This window comes from Leopardus geoffroyi, chromosome D4, assembly GCF_018350155.1.
Source record: "Leopardus geoffroyi isolate Oge1 chromosome D4, O.geoffroyi_Oge1_pat1.0, whole genome shotgun sequence".
Taxonomy (NCBI): domain Eukaryota; kingdom Metazoa; phylum Chordata; class Mammalia; order Carnivora; family Felidae; genus Leopardus; species Leopardus geoffroyi.
The window spans coordinates 8,019,533-8,039,613 of record NC_059342.1 but is presented as its reverse complement, the minus strand read 5'-3'; the positions used below and the strand labels follow the sequence as shown (position 1 = coordinate 8,039,613).

Sequence of the window (20,081 nt, the reverse complement as noted above, 5' to 3'; positions counted from 1 at the left end):
AAAAAACCCAAAAACAAAAGCTACCTGGCCTTCTTAAGGCTTATATCCAGACCCGGAAAAGCTTTCATTCTGTCACATTCTATTGGTCAAAGCAAGCTACCGGTTCAGGCCAGGCTGAAAGGAAAAGGACTTCCCAGGCGTGGGAATACCCAGAGGCGTGGTTCACCGTAACCGCCATGGACCCAACAGACACTGGAAACGTTTCGGCCACTTCCAGGCGGCTGGAACAGGAGCGGCCACAGAAACTAGAAAATGGCGAAGCTAAATGAAGGCTGGGCAGTTAGATTCCATTCTCTGTTCCTCCCCACACTGAGGGTCAATCTGGGTTCACTGAGAATCTTAATTACGGGTAGGAGGGAAAGAGAAAACCTAATTAATCACTTACAAGCCACACAACCTGGGACAACTCAACCTTTCTCTCACAGCCTCAGCTCCTCAACTGTAAAATGAAAAATTACACGGGCCCTGCCCATCCTACAGTAAGACTAGAGAGGACAAATAAGACAAGAAATGAGAAGGGACGTCAAAAACCAGAATGTCATATGACAGGACCCTATGTATTGTCAACCCAGCTAGGCTCCATTCTGTTAATAAAATTATAATAATCACAGTTAATTACCCCATATGCCAAACTACCACCACAGCAATGATACAACACGTCATAATGGGCTAAAATTAGGTTATATTGTGTTACTTATAAAGAGTAACAACACTCATACTGACTGTGGTTTATTGTTATCTAATTACACGTCAGGTGCTGTTAGGTGAACTATGACCCTTAAAATAACAACAAGGGAGCTTATTATTCCCCTTTTACAAATAAACAAAAGCCCATGGTCACCCAACTAGCACGTGAAAAATCTATTATAAATGTTTAAAGTATAATAGGCACACGATATATACCTGCTGTCTAAATTAAAAACAAAGCTAGGGCTATCTGGCTTTCAAGTAAGTCTTTCAACTACATCAAAGTATCTCCCTCTCACAATCTCTGTTTTTACATACAGCTACTGAAATTGTAATCACAGCAAACATATCTAATTAACAGAAAAAACTGATCACCTTCCTCGTCTGCAACGTGGCTTCCCATCTGAAAAGTGGCTTCGTTTTTTTAAAGCTCTAATCTTTAATCCATCTACTGAGACATTATGAGTAATAATGGCCTTATTATAATGTGGGAGTACCAAATGGGAAAAAAAGTGACACATTTACATACCAAAATGTCTCGAAAACAAACCCCACCAAAACAGCAAATGTTTTTAAATGGCAAAATATGTACAGTATGACCAATAAAGATCTATATCCTTATACTTAGGAAAATACCTTGAAATTTAAAAGAGGAAGAAAAGACAATGCCTGGCAGGAAAATGGGCTAACAATACAAATGAGCCATCAACTTGGGGCGCCTGGGTGGCTCAGTCGGTTGGGCGTCCGACTTCGGCTCAGGTCACGATCTCGCGGTCCGTGAGTTCGAGCCCCGCGTCGGGCTCTGGGCTGACAGCTCAGAGCCTGGAGCCTGTTTCAGATTCTGTGTCTCCCTCTCTCTCTGCCCCTCCCCCGTTCATGCTCTGTCTCTCTCTGTCTCAAAAATAAACGTTAAAAAATAAAAATTAAAAAAATAAAAAATAAAAAACAAATGAGCCATCAACAAAAGATCTGACTAGCAAATATACTTAAAAAATTTTTTTTGGGGGGCGCCTGGGTGGCGCAGTCGATTAAGCGTCCGACTTCAGCCAGGTCATGATCTCACAGTCCGTGAGTTCGAGCCCCGCGTCAGGCTCTGGGCTGATGGCTCGGAGCCTGGAGCCTGTTTCCGATTCTGTGTCTCCCTCTCTCTCTGCCCCTCCCCCGTTCATGCTCTGTCTCTCTCTGTCCCAAAAATAAATAAACGTTGAAAAAAAAAATAAAAAAAATAAAATAAAAAAATTTTTTTTGTCATTAGTAATCAAAGGAATGCAAATCCAAGGGAGACATTTTTCAATTACAGGATTGACAAAAATACAAAAAAAATTACAAAGATTAATCATCGTGTAGAGAGCATGCAAAGAAACAAAACATTAAAACACTATTTGTAAAAAAACAAAACAACACTCTTCTTGAGAGTATACAATGGCATGAGCTTTCTAGAGAGCAAGCTGGTGGTTCAAAAACCATTCAATACGCACCCAGCCTTTTGCCCAGCAATTCCATCCCTCACAACTCATATAAAGGAATTAACTGGATGTTGCACAAAGAGGTATATACAACAATTCATCGTAGCACCAAACCATAGGGTACAACCTCAACGACTAGAAAACCGCTTAACTAAATCGATAACATTCATACAACGGCACCAACATGTTATTTACCACGAAAAAAATGTTGATGGGAGTGTCCAAGTTAAAAAACAAACTGTACGACCCAATTTTTGAGAGGAAGGGCACATGTTTTTGTGTGTGAAAGGAGAGAGGGCACGCGCATGTGTGAGAGGTACGCCCAAGAATGCCAGATGCACTCGCTAAGAGACAAATCCTGAGAAGACAGAACGGTAATCTTGTGAGCACATGGGATGTCATCTTTGAACAGAATGGTGATTCTTTTTTCGTTTCCTCTTTGTACTTTTCCGTATTTTCTGAATGTTTTACATTAAGCATGTATAATTTTTATAGCCACAACACAATAACTTTCATTTAAAATAATCCCAACTATCATTAGCTTGAGGTTCTGTTAACTTTCAGCCATTATTACTTTTACGATAAAATACTGATTACAAAGCAGTTGATGTGGATACTGAATGAAAATTTCCACGTATTCCTCTTTCAAATGACAAATGAAGACTCGTAAAGCCTTCATAGGACTGCTTCCACTCGCAAATTATTTAGAATTTGTAATTTCTTTTAAAACGTCACTTAAAAGAGAAAAGTGGAGCGGCAAGCAAGCAAGCAAGCGTAAGTGTACTGTATTATGTGTCTGATAAATAACTTGCATATGTAAAGTCCTGGGCTGATTTGATTCTACAGTTCGAAGAAGAACACCATCGCTCGGTATATTAACTTGGGAGCTTAATAACTTATCCTCATTATTTACACAGTATAATGAGAGGTCTCAATTAGCCATGGCTAAGATTATCCACAAGTAATCTTGCTTCTCAGTTCAGCCCTTGTGCCCAAGTGGAAGCAGGGTAGTTATTTGCTTTGTAGATTTCTGTTCTGTTTACTTTGCATGAAGCCAGGATTCTAGAAAAACAGAAACGCTTAAAATCGATTCTTCGACTTGGACAGCAGATGGGCAAGTGGCCAGCCACTATCCTCAGGGCCGAGAGTCAGAGCATCATCCAGACATACTGCCACCCTGTCCTCCACCAGGGAACTTCGGAAACTCTGGGGGCCGTTTTGGTTGTCACATGACTGGGGTGGGGGAGAGGTTCTAATGCCATTTTGGCCCACAGATGCCAAAACAATCTGCAACACAGGGTACCCCACCAAGAACTGTCCCGTTGACAAGGACAACGGTGTCCCTGTTGAGGGACCAATGATTTTCCTGTGCAATGTTGTATTTCTAGCCTACTACACAGCAGGCATTAAATAATTATTTGTCGAATACAGCTAAAACAAGCAATTGCCAGCACTGAGATACAAATAACATAAAATAACGAGGAGTGACAATGGAGAAGCCAGACCCACTTTGACTTGAGTCAGACTTTTGTGGCTAGGTTCCATTACACTCAGGGAAATTCTACGATGAGACACGTCTGTACCCAAAACATGCAGAAAAAAGCCTAACAGGCCACACCCAAATACAGATGATACGAGGATTATCTTCCACCATAGATATCCAGATATAGGTCTTCCTCTGTGAGCAAAGATCAGCAATTCTGTCAACTCAAGACACACACACACACGGGTGCCAACTGAGCTCAATCTTGCCTTGGCAAGCGGATGGCAAAAAGCATGTGGCTTCAGAGTAAGACTGTGGCCTTTAACTGTGGTTTCGCCACGCATTACCGAGCAGTTTACTTCACATCTTAACATACCATTCAAACCTTGGCAGTTTACTTCACATCTTCTAAGATCAGCCTTCTCATCTATAAAGTGGCATAATAAGGGGCGCCTGGGTGGCTCAGCTGGTTAAGCGTCAGACTTCAGCTCAGGTCATGATCTCACGATTCATGGGTTCAGGCCCCGCATCGGGCTCTGCGCTGACAGCTCAGAGCCTGGAGCCTGCTTTGGATTCTGTGTTTCCCTCTCTCTCTGCCCTTCCCCAGCTTGCATTCTGTCTGTCTCTCTCTCTCTCAGAAATAAACATTAAAAAAAAATTTACAAAGTGGCATAATGAAACGGGTTCACAACCCCCCATGCTAAGCCCCTGGGCCAGATAGGTCACATGACTCGGAATCTTTTTGTAACTTTGGAAAGTAGTATCATATACATGTAACACCCCAGGTGTGTCTAGGGCAGCAACATATAATCATACACATTAATGTTTCTGTCGCTAAACAGATGAATGTTCCATTTGTGGGATAAATAAAGACCCTTAAGGAGCCTTATCTCATTCAGCTCAGGTTCTGCAGCTAAATTAGCTTTCCCACAAACTTAGGGAAACTGGTGATTTTCAGAGCCTGTGGAAATCCAGAAGTGCGTATTAGGGATCATGGATCTGTAGTACCTACTTCCCTCGAAGAGATAACATGAGGATTAAGTTATTATACACAGAAGTTACTTACCCCAGTGCCTGACATACAGGTAGCACTTCGTATTGGTCATTGCTCTAAAATGTTAACTAGTTACTAAATGAGATACCACGTGATGCAAGGTGGCTTAAGGGATTCGGCTCACTTGTGTTTGCTGGGGGCCGGGCTGGGCAGGGGAGGGGGGGTGATACAGGGGTAAGTACAGGTCAGGAGGTAACCGAAGACAATTACGCTAATTAAAATAAAACAAAATGACAATTTACTGCCCCTAAATTGCAAGAAAATAATGCATCTGTAACATTGACCACTTAAGTAAACATTTACTTCCTTTTGATAAAAGGCAGTTTCTCCAGGAGGTAAGATCTGAAGATACTTAAAAATTTCTGCTTCACATGTGGTTTCCTACTTGCAACTCTAAACAGCGTTCTTCCTATAAGCGGGTCTGATATTGAAGATTTTGCTTCAGGCAGGACCAAAAAAACCCCGGTTTCTCCTTAGCGTAAAAGATTAAAATTAAAAAAGCAGTGAAGTTCTTATCGAGCATGGCAGGATTATAGCAAAATTTGAGGAGTTAAATGGTAAGTGCAACAAGTATGTTGAACCCACCTCCCAAACGAGGGAAGTTTGGTTTACCCCCTTCTCCCCTCCCTGTTCTATTGGTTTTCCTGATCCAAACTCCTAGAGACGTAAGAGTCAACGGAGAGAATGAAGGGAACTATCACTTGTTAAGCACCGCTTGCTGCCATGTATCGGTGATTTATTTTCACAATTACAAGGCGACCGTCACTCTCCTCACATTAATAAGAATATTGCATTGGTAGGTGGGTAAACCATGATTCAAACTCAAGTGAGACTAACTCAAAACCCCACAGGCTACTTGGGACTAGACCCCCCCCCCCCTTACCAAAGGAGAGAGCAGCAGCATCACTTTCTTGACTCTTGCCTTCCTTTGTATTCTTTACCAGATATTTTCAAAGTGCACGCAATAACGTGGGACTTATATGATCTCTCAGAGTAAAGACATTGTCGTTCTTTCTATGATCCCAAATTGAAAATGTACTTACGATTTGATCTTGTCTCTCAAACACTAAGGGGATCTCCATAAATTTCAGGCACTGTCTTTAGTGTTAAGAGCATATTTACATACGTATTGCATTGTTCCAATCAGCAGCATAATTATAATCAAAGAACCTCCAGCTTGGTACAGATTTTAAGGATAAAACATATATTTAGTTGAATCACCATTCGGGTCATAAAGATTTTTATGGGGTATGACCTCCCAAATATCCTTCTATTGCCAAGTTAGAGTTTAATGATCTTTTCAAGAGGGTCTTCTTTATGACAAATTAGAATCACCCTTTCTAGAATTTCAGCTCATTCTACTTGGGTCTGACTTCCAAGGAGACGACTTAAGGCACTAACATACCTGTCATTTTACTTTTAGCTGAAAGTTTGCAGCACAAATTAAAAAGTACAAATATATTTCAAGACAGATTTCAAGGTCTTTCTCCCCCTTCTTCCCGTAAACTAAACAAGTGACTTCGGTGACTCGAAACTTTCCTCCCTCCTGTCAATGCCCATTCATGCTGCCCTTTCCAGTATCTCTCCAATTGTTCTGCGTCCCTAATGAGCTTTGGGGAAAATAATGGAACATTATTAAAGTGTTCAGTTTAGTAAACTAAGAGCTCAATGACTTAAGCTTTAAAAGAAATACCCCAGAGTCATGCTCATTTTTAAAAGTACAAAACTGTTGACCTATTTTCAATTTGTGGAATGCTATGATTTGAGTCTAAACAATTAGTCTCATCTTGAATTTGTGTGATTAACTTTTAACCGTTATTAAATTTCATGACGTCTTGGGTGGACCACTGAGGGGATTTATTTTTTATCTGCAGATAGGTAATTGCATAGGCTGTTACAGTGAGGTTTAAATGCATACTTGAGGAAGATGGAAACGTATTTGGAATCTACTATTGTCAAAGACTCTAGAATGCTATATGATGAAGGAACCGTGCTTTGACACTATTAACACTGTTACTACTATAAATGCTACTATACTCTAGAATTTTCAAGGCTCTATACACACACAGTAACTAATGGAAACCACTTTTTTTTTATTATTAATACATATGAGATGTCATTTTTAAAATTTTTTTTTAACGTTTATTTATTTTTGAGACAGAGAGAGACAGAGCATGAACGGGGGAGGGTCAGAGAGAGGGAGACACAGAATCCGAAACAGGCTCCAGGCTCTGAGCCATCAGCCCAGAACCCGACGCGGGGCTCGAACTCACGGACCGCGAGATCCTGACCTGAGCTGAAGTCGGACGCTTAACCGACTGTGCCACCCAGGCGCCCCTGGAAACCACTTTTTTTTTTTTTTTTAAATTTTTTTTTTTTTCAACGTTTATTTATTTTTGGGACAGAGAGAGACAGAGCATGAACGGGGGAGGGGCAGAGAGAGAGGGAGACACAGAATCGGAAACAGGCTCCAGGCTCTGAGCCATCAGCCCAGAGCCCGACGCGGGGCTCGAACTCACGGACCGCGAGATCATGACCTGGCTGAAGTCGGACGCTTAACCGACTGCGCCACCCAGGCGCCCCTGGAAACCACTTTTAAGAGCCACTGTACTTAACTGCCAGACTTGGGATTATGAAATACATTCAATATTTTAAATTGTATAAAAACTGATAACGCTTATCACTGTCACTTTATGGACAAGATATAATTAATATGGACAGTCTGCATTTGAGTTTTTAATAAATTTTTCTATTTTTGAAACTATCCTATTCTATTTTTTTTAATGTTTATTTTTGAGAGAGAGTGCACGTGAGTATGGTAGGGGCAGAGGGGGTGGGACAGAGGATCCCAAGCGGACCTTGCACTGACAGCAGTAAAAACATGAAGCATGATCGGAACGTTGATATCACACATGTGGGGCTGAGCCCCACAAACCGTGAGATCATGACCTGGTCTGAAGTTGGACGCTCAACCGACTGGGCCACCCAGGCGCCCCCAAAACTATCCTACTATTTTAAAACCAATTCTCATTGGCCCTGGTAAAAAGTGTATCCTGTGTGCTATGTTAACTCAGTAAGTACTAGTGGAGGAGAAACAGAAGTAAAGAAAAATGCCAAGAGGCTAATCTGTGTTTCTATCTCCACAATGCCAGTAGGAAAAGAGGTATGTAACCTCGACCCACGAGAGGCACAGTTCGTGGTTCTAATTTACAATCCTTGCACAGAGGGAACCAGTGCAGAGCAGTAGCTGTAAAGCCCGATCTTCTAATGAACCTGCCTTTCAGGCCACCACCATTCCCAAGCATGGCTCCTGAAGAACTTTTTGACCAGAAAATATAATGTGAAAATTACTAACACAGTGGATAACAATAGAAGAAGAGTCACAAGATCTGGGTTCAAATTCCAGATTGTCTATCTACTAGCTCTGGAACCTTCAAAGGTGTTTCTTAACCTCTATAAATCTTAGTTTCCACACCCAGAGCAAGGAGACAACCCCCACCCCATACAATGGACAAGCTGAGATAAATTAAATAAGATGCTGACCACACAAAACAAGTTTGTAAGGTGTGATCTGCTAAATAAAGCATATATTATATACTACATATAATTATTACATATACTATTATATATTATACGACATATATTATAATTACTGTCTTACAAGCTATGTTATAATGTAAAAACAAACATTTTTCCTTCCTACCACTCCCCTTCCCAAGACAATTTCCTTATTTCACATACAACAAAGACACTCAGCGTTATCTGAGTGAAAGAAGGTCCAAAAATTGGATTCAAAGGAAAGAAGTGGGACGAACAGACATATTAAGAATTGTTCTCCACTGCTTCTCAGGATAACTCAAGGTAAATTCATCTCCCACTACCTTGCCCAAGGGAAGGACTCCACCGACACACCTAGTGGTTACTTTAAATGTCCGCTAAGCTGGGGGCGCCTGGGTGGCGCAGTCGGTTGGGCGTCCGACTTCAGCCAGGTCACGATCTCGCGGTCCGTGAGTTCGAGCCCCGCGTCAGGCTCTGGGCTGATGGCTCAGAGCCTGGAGCCTGTTTCCGGTTCTGTGTCTCCCTCTCTCTCTGCCCCTCCTCCGTTCATGCTCTGTCTCTCTCTGTCCCAAAAATAAATAAACATTGAAAAAAAAATTAAAAAAAAAAAAAAAAAAAAAAATGTCCGCTAAGCTGTTTTTAACAAACATTATCTGTAAGCACTTTTAGTAGCAGTATGCTATGGAAACCCGTTCTCCAGACCCAGGCTAGCTTTTGCAATTGGTAGGTGTGATATCAACGTTCCGATCAGATGTACTCAATCATGAATATCAAGTAATAGGGAAAAAGTGTATCATATTCACGTGTTTCCTACAGACAACTCACACAGTTTGAGAAAGATGATAAAGTTGTAAGACTTCCTAGAGAAGCTATTTCAGAGTTGGTACTCTCTCAAATATACAAATAAAATATTGGAAAGTATATAGGAGAATTTCTGGTGCACCCTGTGGAAAACTTTTATAAAAGCACAGGTTTGAGATGAAGGATAGAGCTCCAGCTTATTTTTCTTGAATCCTGGTTAAGTCTCTTAACCAGTAGATCGTGTGATTATCTTCCCACAGAAGCTGAATATTGAAGAAATGCTAAAATAGCAATGTTTTATCATACTGAATGGGCTGGCAATTGCATTTCAACTATGTGGAAAAGTAAGGAAGTAACTTGGGTGCACATGTAACCTCAAAGACCAACAATGAGGCACAGCTCTACACCTATCCCTCTGGTGCCCCCCCCCCCCACTCACCTGACCCCCACCCCTGCTCCTTGCTCCTTTCTGAACACCAATGGAAGGCCTCTCTTTCAAGTGCTGTTGTACTGGAAGCAGAAGTCCCCACACCAAACTGCTGCGCCTTCCGGCATAACCAGCCCATTATTGAGTAGGAGAATTATGACATCAGCAGCACGTTAGCCAATTACTCTACTGAATAGTTCACGTCCACTGACCCACCTGCCGCCATGTCACGGGCTGGATCTCGTAAGAATAGCTGCTATAGTTTACTCTCTTTAATTTGAATTTACTGTGACACGGGCTTCACGTTTGACAATCTGTGAAACAACAATAGAAATGCATGTGGCATTCAGTTGCATTTTAGTTGACTGTCATTTTGGAATGCCACACCTAGACATCACGCAGGGCGACACGTGGGTACAAAAGGTGGGAAAAGACTAACTCAACAGTCTCATATTTACGCTCTCAGTAAAGCACCCTGAGCAGCCCCCGGAATTTCACATTACAGGGGCTCTGATGGTCTTTCTTACAATGTCTTACACATTTTCAGTGCAGGATGCCTTTAATCCTACTTAGGGCATGTTGGGGAGACAGGCGGGAGGGAGGGGTTCTCCTGTGGTTTCCAGAGCTCCACAGAAAGCTAAGCTATCCAAAACACTTAAAAATAACTATAACCAGGGGCACCTGGCTGGCTCAGGCAGTAGAGCCTGCAACTCTTGATTTCGGGATCGTGAGTTCAAGCCCCATGTTGGGCACAGAGCTCACTACAAAAATAAAAAATTAAAATACGAAATAACTTTAACCACATAACGATGTGAAGAAGAGTTTAACACTATCATGTCTTAAACACATGCAAGCTGTGAAAGAAAATAAAGTTCCTCACAATGTTAACCGTTGCCAACTATCAAGAGAGAAAAAATCTATCTCAAAATCTTATATATAAAAATAGCTCTCAAAAAATTTTGTACATGAGACCCTATATTAGATACATTACAATACTCTGCTTTGTGTACCTATAGTTCATACTTTATAGAGAACATGTGATCAATTACCTCATATTCTTTCCATGAGCCAAACTCAATGTATTCTCTATCATAAAATGCCAGAATGACCAAGTGGCCTAAAATATTAAAAGCAAAGAGAATCAGGTTAACATTAAAAATGAACTCTTTGACGTACACAAGCTATGTGGTTGTTTCATATTACTGAATCTGTGGATAAATATTAATTGCCATATAACTGAATTATTTTTTCTTTTTTTTTTTTTTTTTTTTTACGTTTATTTATTTTTGAGACAGAGAGAGACAGGGCATGAACGGGGGAGGGTCAGAGAGAGGGAGGGAGACACAGAATCCGAAACAGGCTCCAGGCTCTGAGCAGTCAGCACAGAGCCCGACGCGGGGCTCGAACTCACGAACCGCAAGATCATGACCTGAGCCGATGTCGGACGCTTAACCGACTGAGCCACCCAGGTGCCCCACTGAATTATTTTCAAAGCATCTCTTTGCATGACTGCCTCTCTGTTTAGGTTTCCTATGTAGTCGAAAAAGAAATTCTTTTGACTTGACAGGGAAGGAGAGACAACTTCTGTCAAAGAATAAACATATTACTCTAATAATCAAGAAAATATAAGCGAGGAAAAATAATGGAGAGAAGGATTCTTTGAAAGAATCTGCTCTTCTAAATTGTGAAGACAAGAGACCAAACAATTTGAGACATCAGCCTGCCACTCACACTTTGTCTCTCTCTCTCTCTCAAAAATAAACATTAAAAACATTTTTTAAAAATTTTAGTAATAATAATTAAACAAGATTTGTTTCTTAAAAATAAACAAGCAAAAACAATACATAAGCAGATCAGAAAGCTACAAAAATTAATAAGAAATGCATGATTATTCAGTCTTATGAAAATTTTAAAAAGAAATCTTCGGTTCAGCAGAGAACAAGCAAGATCGCTTTTATACTAATGATTTTTGTTTGCTAATAAATTTTAGCAATACAAACATGTACTTAAGTGTATTTGCTTATTATATACGTTCATGCTTTTTTTTGCCCTAAATTTGACCCATGGGATCAGAGATCAACTTAGTACAGAATATATCTGATCACTTAGTCACTATAAACAGCATCAGAGCTACCTGGGGTGATCTAGTTTTGTTTGTTTTCTTTTTTTCTTTGAGGGTAAAGATGACTTTAAGTGACAGTTACCATAAATTTTTATGTGGGCCCATTAAACTTAGAAAAATAACACAGAAAACAGGCACAGCTGAGTCTATATGAACAGGCAACAGTCTAAATACACATATTTGGGGTTACTTGAACGAGACAAGGATCACTAAAATAATCACAGGTGTTTGCTGTGTATTTAGTCGATGACGAGTCAGATACAGCCAAAGTGCAATCATCTACACTAATTAACACACCAGAGTTCTCAAAAAGAACTTGGCAATTTTAACGCTATTATCAGACTTTCCTGTTACTTTATCGTCATTATGAAATACAGAATATTTTCTGACCTGAGGTTTTGGATAGTTATCGTCAACTAAGTGACTAGACCATACTTCGAAACAACTTTGAACAAAAGAACTAGGAGTGTTACACAGCCACAATTAGATGTTTCTAAGATAACTCTCCCAGCTCCTTCAAGTTTTTTTTTTTCTCCAACCACCCTCCCTTATACCTAACTTTTTTGGTGGCTAATCTACAGTTAATCAGTGTCCTCTACCCTCCTCCAAACAGGTTACAAGCATAACGTCCGGCCTGAACACCTTTCACCACCCCATCTGATACGAACACCACTGCGCAGGATCTCTTCATTTCTGGAACGATCTCAGGTTCCTTGACCACCATCACAGTTCACTGATGGTGCAAATTTGTGTTTGCCACGGGTCATTTTAAACTTAAAATCCAATTCGTTTCTTAAAAGCTGTTCTCATATAACATTATTCAATTATTCGTTTAAGAAAGAATGGCAACTACACTAGGTCCCCCCCGTACCAGTATTAGATGTGCACAGTCCCCACACACAACTAGCTCGCACGCTACCACGCCAAGCACAGCAAAATGCTTCCTCCCTCAAAGCTCTTACACTGGCCCCGCAAGAACTTATTTTCCTTCTTTATTCTATAATGCCTTTCTTCTCACGCCACTGGCACAGCTTTTCAAGTATCTTCATCTTGCCCTTCAACACTTACTGAGTCGCAACCATGCACTTGGTAAGGTGCTAGAAGCTGATTTGGTGCCACAGGATACAACGGTGAGCAAAACAGTTACTCAGGGCCCTCCTCATCTGTCCTAACTTTCTCAGTGGCTTTATAACTCTCCTCCAACCCAGTGATCTTTCACCTTTGACACTCTCATTTTTTCATACCCCACAACTCATCAGTAACCACATCCTGCTAATCTCATTCACGCTGGATAACTACCCAGGCAAAAGGGGCCACTTCCCTGGGATCTTCCCCATAAAATGAGAAATCTGCCCAGCCCAGGGCCATGCTCTCTGACTCCTCTGGACTCTGCCTTGGCAAATTTCCAGGAGTCGGATCCCCTCGCAGAGCCCTGGACTATCGGCCCCAGGGCAGATGGAGAGGCGGGCATACCCACCTCCAGACCCAAGAGGTAGTCAATACATAGCTTGCAAGGAATAGGGCACGTGGACACGTTATAGCCAAGAGCCTAGGAGACAGGGAGGAGGAGGCAGACTGCAGGACAGGGACAAGGTGACAGAAGGCCAGTCCTCCCTTTGCCACTATATTCTAGAACAGAACCAAAAAATCTGAGAATTCTTTTTTTAATTTTTTAATGTTTATTTTTGAGATAGAGAGAGACAGAGCATGAGTGGGGGAAGGGCAGAGAGCAAGAGGGAGACATAGAATCCGAAGCAGGCTCCAGCTCCGAGCTGTCAGCACAGAGCCCGACACGGGGCTCGAACTCACACACCACGAGATCATGACCTGAGCTGAAGTCGAACACTTAACCGACTAAGCCATCCAGGCACCCCTGAGAATTCTTTAATTTTTAATGTTTACTTATCTTTGAGACAGAGAGAGACAGAGACAGAGTGCGAGCAGGGAAGGGGCAGCGAGGGAGGGAGACACAGAATCCAAAGCAGGCTCCAGGTTCCCAGCTGCCAGCACAGAGTGGGATGCAGGGCTCGAACTCTCGAACCGTGAGGTCATGACCTGAGCCAAAGTCAGACGCTCAACTGACTGAGCCTCCCAGGCACCCCAAAAAACTGAGAATTCTAAATGGTCATCCGTCACCTTATAAAGTTGTATCGGTCAAATTATGAGGTAAGAGCATATTTTACCTAACAGCGGATCCGCCGCATTTAAGTATGTAGAAACACAATGAGTGAGCTTCCATTTGTATTCTTATACCCATAAGGGTTAGGGCTGGGCCTGGTTTCCACATCTCATTTCCAATAACGGGTCTCCAGCTCCAATCTTCATTATAACGCATCAAACAAGGATTATTATGCCAGTAGTGCGGAGGTAGTAACAGTAAAAGGAGCATAAACAGTATCTCTCACCGAAAGTCCTGGCACCGTACTGGCATCTCATCGATACTCAACTCGTCCACGCTCTTCGTGTTACTTACAACCCCACTGGCTATTATATCTGCATAGTTTTACATTTTTATCCATGAATTGAAAGTCACAGAGCAGCAGCAGGATTCTCACCAACGTCTTTCGGAATTAAAAGGCCAGGTTCTTCACTCTATCTACTTCCTTTCAGATGATCAAGAGAAGTTTACCTTGCTTGACTCACTCCCTACTCATCCACACACATCTGCCAGATTAATCTCCCTAAAGCACCATTTTCACCTTCACGTTTGAGCCACGGTAAAAGTAAACGCTGGTTGGTTACGCCCTGTCCGGTGAAGTTCCAAATCCTTCGCCCGATTTTCCATTCCACTCCATCTGCTTCGTTATTTCCCAAGAAATTCTTCACACCAAGATAATCTGCCTCTACCTCTAGCACGTGCTTGACTCCTTCCTCACGGCAATACACCCATACACCCTTCAAGATCCATCTCATGTCTACCTTCCTTCCGGAAGACTTCTCTAAAATTATTCCAGACCAGAACCTTGTCTCCATTTTTCTGAGTCACCATAGCACTGATGGTCTCGAATCAGTCAACAGGTAACTAAGCTGTGTGCTCGTCATGGGGGGAACCACAAAGGACAGGGCTCTTTATAGACTTCAAATCGCTTCATGGAGTTATTCTCGTTGGAAGGCAGCATAGGAGAGACGGGTAAAGTGCCTCCAAAGGCAGAGCACCTGGCTAAAAATCTGCTTTGATCACACATTAGCATGGACGTTGGTGTTAAGTTGCATAGTAAAGTAATTAAAACCAGTTCTTTTCTAGTAAGCAGACTTTTTGGTCCTGGAACCCACTTAGATCTTAAATTTTTTTTTGAGACCCACAAAGGACTTTTGTTTCTGTGTGTTCTGTCTGGTGGGGCACTGATAAATGTCTGTCATCTCCCCTTCCGACCCCTCGGAAGAGCCAGATTTGTAGCTTTTGCTCATTTCCATAGTGTAAATACTCCCAACATGACTCATTTCAAGCTAGCAGTGTAACATCTGAATGTGGAATGCGGAGTTAAGAGGAGATGGGCAATGTTGACTCTCTCCAGCTAGTAATAATAAGCTTTGGTACGTCACCAGCTATGTCTATCCAGTCAGTATATTAGAAAATAAAGTAGAAAAGCAGTATTAATTTGAAAATGATAATAAAACCATTACATCTTACCATAAACATATGTTTATGAAGCATACCTAAATTTTCCCAAAGAAAAAAACATTAATGAATTAATGAGAACAGTGGCATTGTTTTCTGTTTTTATAAATTTCTTTTAACGTCTTGCTCAATAGAAGACAACTGGCTTCCCAGGGCACCTCTCCGACTGAGGGTCAGGTCATGATCTCATGGTTTGTGAGTTTGAGCCCTGCCTCAGGCTCTCTGCTGTCAACACGGAGCCCGCTTCAGGTCCTCTGTCGTTCCCCCACCCCCCACCATCTCTGCCCCTCCCCTGCTTACACTCTCTCTCTCTGAAAAATAAAAACATTAAAATACAAAACTAAAAAACTAAACAAGAAGACGATTGGCTTCTCACGTAGACTTCTCTACTCAATCTGCCATCTGGGTTGAGTATATTAAGAAAATGCAGCCTCACATACACATGGTTTTAAGAGGAAGGACCTCCTGGGGTTGGTGACCCTAGGCGTCCTCTGTTCACACGTAGAGCAGCATTTATGTACAGTATACAGTTTGCATAAAACACGTTCATGTGAAAAGACCTTACCAACAGTGAGAGTTTAGACTAGTCTTGCAGTTTAGTTTTTCTCACCTAGCAATTATCTCCATATGAGTAATTCTAACTTGAGACTGTACTGAAAAGCAAGTGTATGCTATTCCATACGTATGTGTGTATATTTACATACACATGTATATAAATGTGTATGTACACATACTATAGCTCCCCAATTCAACAACTCAAAGCAGTAAGAGTATCAAGGGGAAAAAAAAAGATAACATGAAAAAGAGCAACCGAAAACTTCTTCATTTGTAGGAGAAAAACTTCTTTGCAAAGAGAGTATTTATGAAGCTAATGTATGAATCTTCACTGAGCTGGACATAATATTCAATTAAACATAAAAGGTACAATTATGCTCTACATTTTTACAAGTGGACAATTGTACCTTATGTACAAGATAAGTCAGAGTTACATATTCGTGGATGTCAAAAAACCGGCTTCTGTCAGAACAGAATTGTATTTCATTTGGCTCTGAAATTTAAAACCTGAAGATGATCTCATGGCTCATGAGTTCGAGCCCTGTATCATGAGTTCGAGCCTTGTACCAGGCTCTGCACTGACAGCATGGACACTGCTCAGGATTCTCTCTCCCCCTCTCTGCCCCTTCTCTGCTCTGTCTCTCAAAATAAATAGAACTTAAAAAAAAAAACAAAAAAACAAAAAACAATATAAGCACATAAATCATGCTCAGGAAAAACAAAACTCATTGTTTTAAAATCACCAAACTACCAGTAACAGCTGGTGGTTTTGTCTAAAAGACTGTCGCTGTGTAGGGATGCCTGGGTGGCTCAGTCGGTTAAGTGTCCAACTTCAGCTCAGGTCATGATCTCACGGTTCACGGGTTTGAGCCCGCATCGGGCTCTGTGCCGACAGCTCAGAGCCTGGAGCCTGCTTCAGATTCTGTGTCTCTGCAACTCTCAGCCCCTCCCGTGCTCACACTCTGTGTCTGTCTCTCAATAATAAATAAACGTTAAAAAATAATAAAATAAAAAGAGACTGTAGCTGTGTAACCTTAAGTGCTATTTTCCCCTGCCTCTAAGTATCACCGTCGCTCAGTATTCTCCCTCTTAAAATATCAAGGCAACATTAAGCATTAAGCACGTTCTGTTCCGCCTCCTCTCCTTAAGCTAAGGCTGAAATTACCTTCTTCAAAGAATTGAAATAGGATAGCCATTGCCTAAACCAGTTTAATCCCACTAGCTACTTCAAACCATTATATTTCAAAGCCACTTCTATTCTTCTGAAAATACTATCTTCTCATTATATTAAATGCCTTACGGTCTCTTTAGCAACAACAGTGTACGTGAAAACTTAAACTCGATTTTATAAATCAATGGTGAGCACGTTGAACATTTTTTAGGGCTAGACCAAAAGGGAGTGACCAGGTGTTTATGGGACTCCACTGTTGCCTTACTTCTCAACAGAAGCTGATATTCATTTTCAGGTCTCCTAGATCAACAACGCCAAGTGTTAACACAAGCTTGGGCACTTGTGTCTGCTCTTACAGTTCTTTACACGCAAGAAGAACTTGAAGAGAGGCTTAAATGTTTACAGGATGTAAAGATCGCTGTACATATTTACCAAGATAAATAAACGTGCTCTATTCTTTAAATTCTGCCTTTTGTGCAGGGAATAAGTATTTCATCTGTCCGGACGGACATACTGTTCCTATCAGTTGCTGTTCTTGCCACCTTTAAAGGTCACGTCCCCAGATTTGACTCTGTGAAAAGGGGTCGCTCCAAAAAAGTTTTAAAAAACCCTCTCTACTGACCAATACTGGAAATGACTTAACAAAATACACAGCGCATCGTAGCTCTTTGAAAACAATTTTGTTTCTAATTATATCCAGTTCCATGTTACTATTTTCGGCAGCCACCCTCTTCTGCAAAACCTTCCTCATACCCTACCAGAGACTGAGCCACTGACCATCCACACTGGGAGTGCGAATTCCAGATTGCCGTGCTAACTTAGCTCGTTTTGTCTTCTGCTTTTTCATTACAACCCAACTGAATAGGCAATATCTCCATACTTACATTAAAAAATAGGAGATCAAAGTAGTGAAGGGGTAAGTTTAAGGATAATTATCTATCAAATGACTAAACGGGAACTTGAACTCAGGTCTCTTCTACCCAAAAGACTAGGACTCACGCCTCTGCCTAACAATTTTGCAAGCTGACGGTCCTCACGCGATACGCATCAGGTATTTACATTTTGTAAGGAGGGACGCAAGGAGTCATGGATATTTGTGTGTCTAGAATAGGCATGCGATTGTCTCACGGGGTACAGTTTGGGTCTTTGTGGAAATTTTACAGTTCCGTGCAAGCACTCCGACAGCCTTCTAATATTGTGACGGTCCTCACAAACTTCCATATTCAAGATTAGCTGGGGCAGGTGATCTTCCCACAAGCCAGCTTCACAACGAACCTGTGTTTGTGTCTTCAAGAGTGAGCTGTGAGCTCACACTCAAGAGGCAGAACTACAGTGCATCAGCAGGCTTCACCATGCAAAAGACAGGGACACAGTTACAAATGGTCAGACGGTGTAGCAGGCTCAACTACAATTCAGAATCACTGAGAGGACGGTTCTAGAAAGTGCTACGCGGTCGCTATGCAAAATACGGATGCCACAATGTCAAGTGGCAGTAAAACTTCAGAAATATCATGGAAGGTCACCACGGCCACATCGTGATTGTTTTCTCTAGAAAAACAAACAATTCCATCTTGTGAAAGTAATGCCTACATTCTCGTGTTAAACGCACTGGGACTCTACTGGCTTACTAAGGGGTAAAAAATATTAAAACTATTTCAGAAATTAGGGGCGCCTGGGTGGCTCAAGCTGCGTAAGCGTCCAACTTTGGCTCAGGTCACGATCTCACAGTTCGTGGGTTCCAACCCCATGGTGGGCTCTGCACTGACAGCTCGGAGCCTGGAGCCTGCTTCGGATTCTGCCTCCCTCTCTCTCTCTGCCCCTCCCCACTCGTGCTCTGTCTCTCTGTCTCTCTGTCTCTCTGTCTCTCTCAAAAATAAACATAAACTAAAAAAGTTTTTGTAGCATTTCAGAAATTAATAATCGAGTACTAAAACTTCCAAAAGGTTGGTTCTGCCTGCTAAAGGTAGTATTTACACTGGATTGGAATAGTAATTCATCGGTTAGCAGAAAAAAGCCTCCAAGCTGATCCCTGGATCTCTGATGCCTCACAAGAAGATCCTCTCAACTGGGAAGCTAGTGCGACGTCAGGTGGGGGCATTAAAATATCCTGATGGGAAAATGCCAATGCGGGTAAACTATTATAGAAATGCAAAAGAGCACGCCACACTCAACCACTGATAAACATCTCTACCTAAAGCAAATTTACTGTTTAAAAAAGAAATAGTTTGTATCCGACGTGCTTGGTTGCATGCCATGCGCTTGCTTAAGAGGTTGATTCTACCTTTAGCTGAAGCTGTGTATTTTCTCATCTGTTTAGGGCAGCTGTCAAGTAATCAGAGTAAGCGGTGCCATTTTAATAAGGAAGTCTTTTAATGAAATATAATAGGTCACAAATACCTAATTTCTGCTCTTTACTGTAATTGCCAGTCTTTACTCTAACTGCCACTTTAACAATCTTTTCCAAACGCTGCCACAAAGGATGAACAAATCAAGGGTATTAGCGTGTGTGTATATTTACAGCTTCTTGCTGTCAAAGGCTGTGTGGCCCCAGTCCCAACTCCAGCAAGCTGTATGAGGATCTGTTTCTTTTGATGGAGGCATCCTGTTCCAGGTTATGAACGCATCTGAATTAATCTCTTTTTCATGGCTACATAAGCAAACGCACACTCAAGAATGCACGGGAGAAGTGCTGACAAAGTTATAGCACAGTATTACACCTTCAGGAATATCACAGACACTTTTCCCGTCACTGTGGGGGACTGTACATATTGCCACTTCATTCTTCTTCGGTAAATCCTCTGCTTCGTCAGTTATTAATCCACAATTTCAAAAAACACTGTTTATGTAGAGTTCAAATGGCGTCTTTATAAGGTAAATTTTCAGTTCTCACGAGCATCAGGTTTATGGGCACGTGCACTTAAACTACAAACAAAACTCCGAGAGTTGGCTACAAAAATTAATACGGCAGATCTCAAAGAGAGAAAACACAACTCTGATTTTGATTTTTAAAAAGCATATTCGTTGTAACTGTTTTACCACAGCCCCATTTTACGTTTATGGTTAAAGAGTCTTCAAGAACGTAATTCCCTGGAAACTTCCTTACGTGATAATCCTTTCCTCTTTTTATTTTGAGCATCC

At 41.5% G+C, this 20,081-nt stretch overlaps 1 protein-coding gene across 13 annotated transcripts in view; it reads right to left on the bottom strand.

Annotated features, from left to right (window-relative positions):
• The window catches only part of RFX3 (regulatory factor X3), a 296,723-nt gene that overhangs the window by 248,541 nt on the left and 28,101 nt on the right, over positions 1 to 20,081 (bottom strand). For 2 of the 13 annotated variants that reach the window (XM_045468768.1, XM_045468784.1), the window contains exon 1: positions 9,489 to 10,521. The exons of 6 other annotated variants lie outside the window; for them this stretch is intronic. In XM_045468768.1, coding sequence (XP_045324724.1) covers positions 9,489 to 9,615 — 127 coding nt within the window. In that variant the 5' untranslated portion in view covers positions 9,616 to 10,521. Of the gene's footprint in view, positions 1 to 9,488; positions 10,564 to 20,081 lie in introns of those variants that run through there. 5 more of the 13 variants (XM_045468770.1, XM_045468775.1, XM_045468774.1 and 2 more) reach the window with 5 other exon arrangements.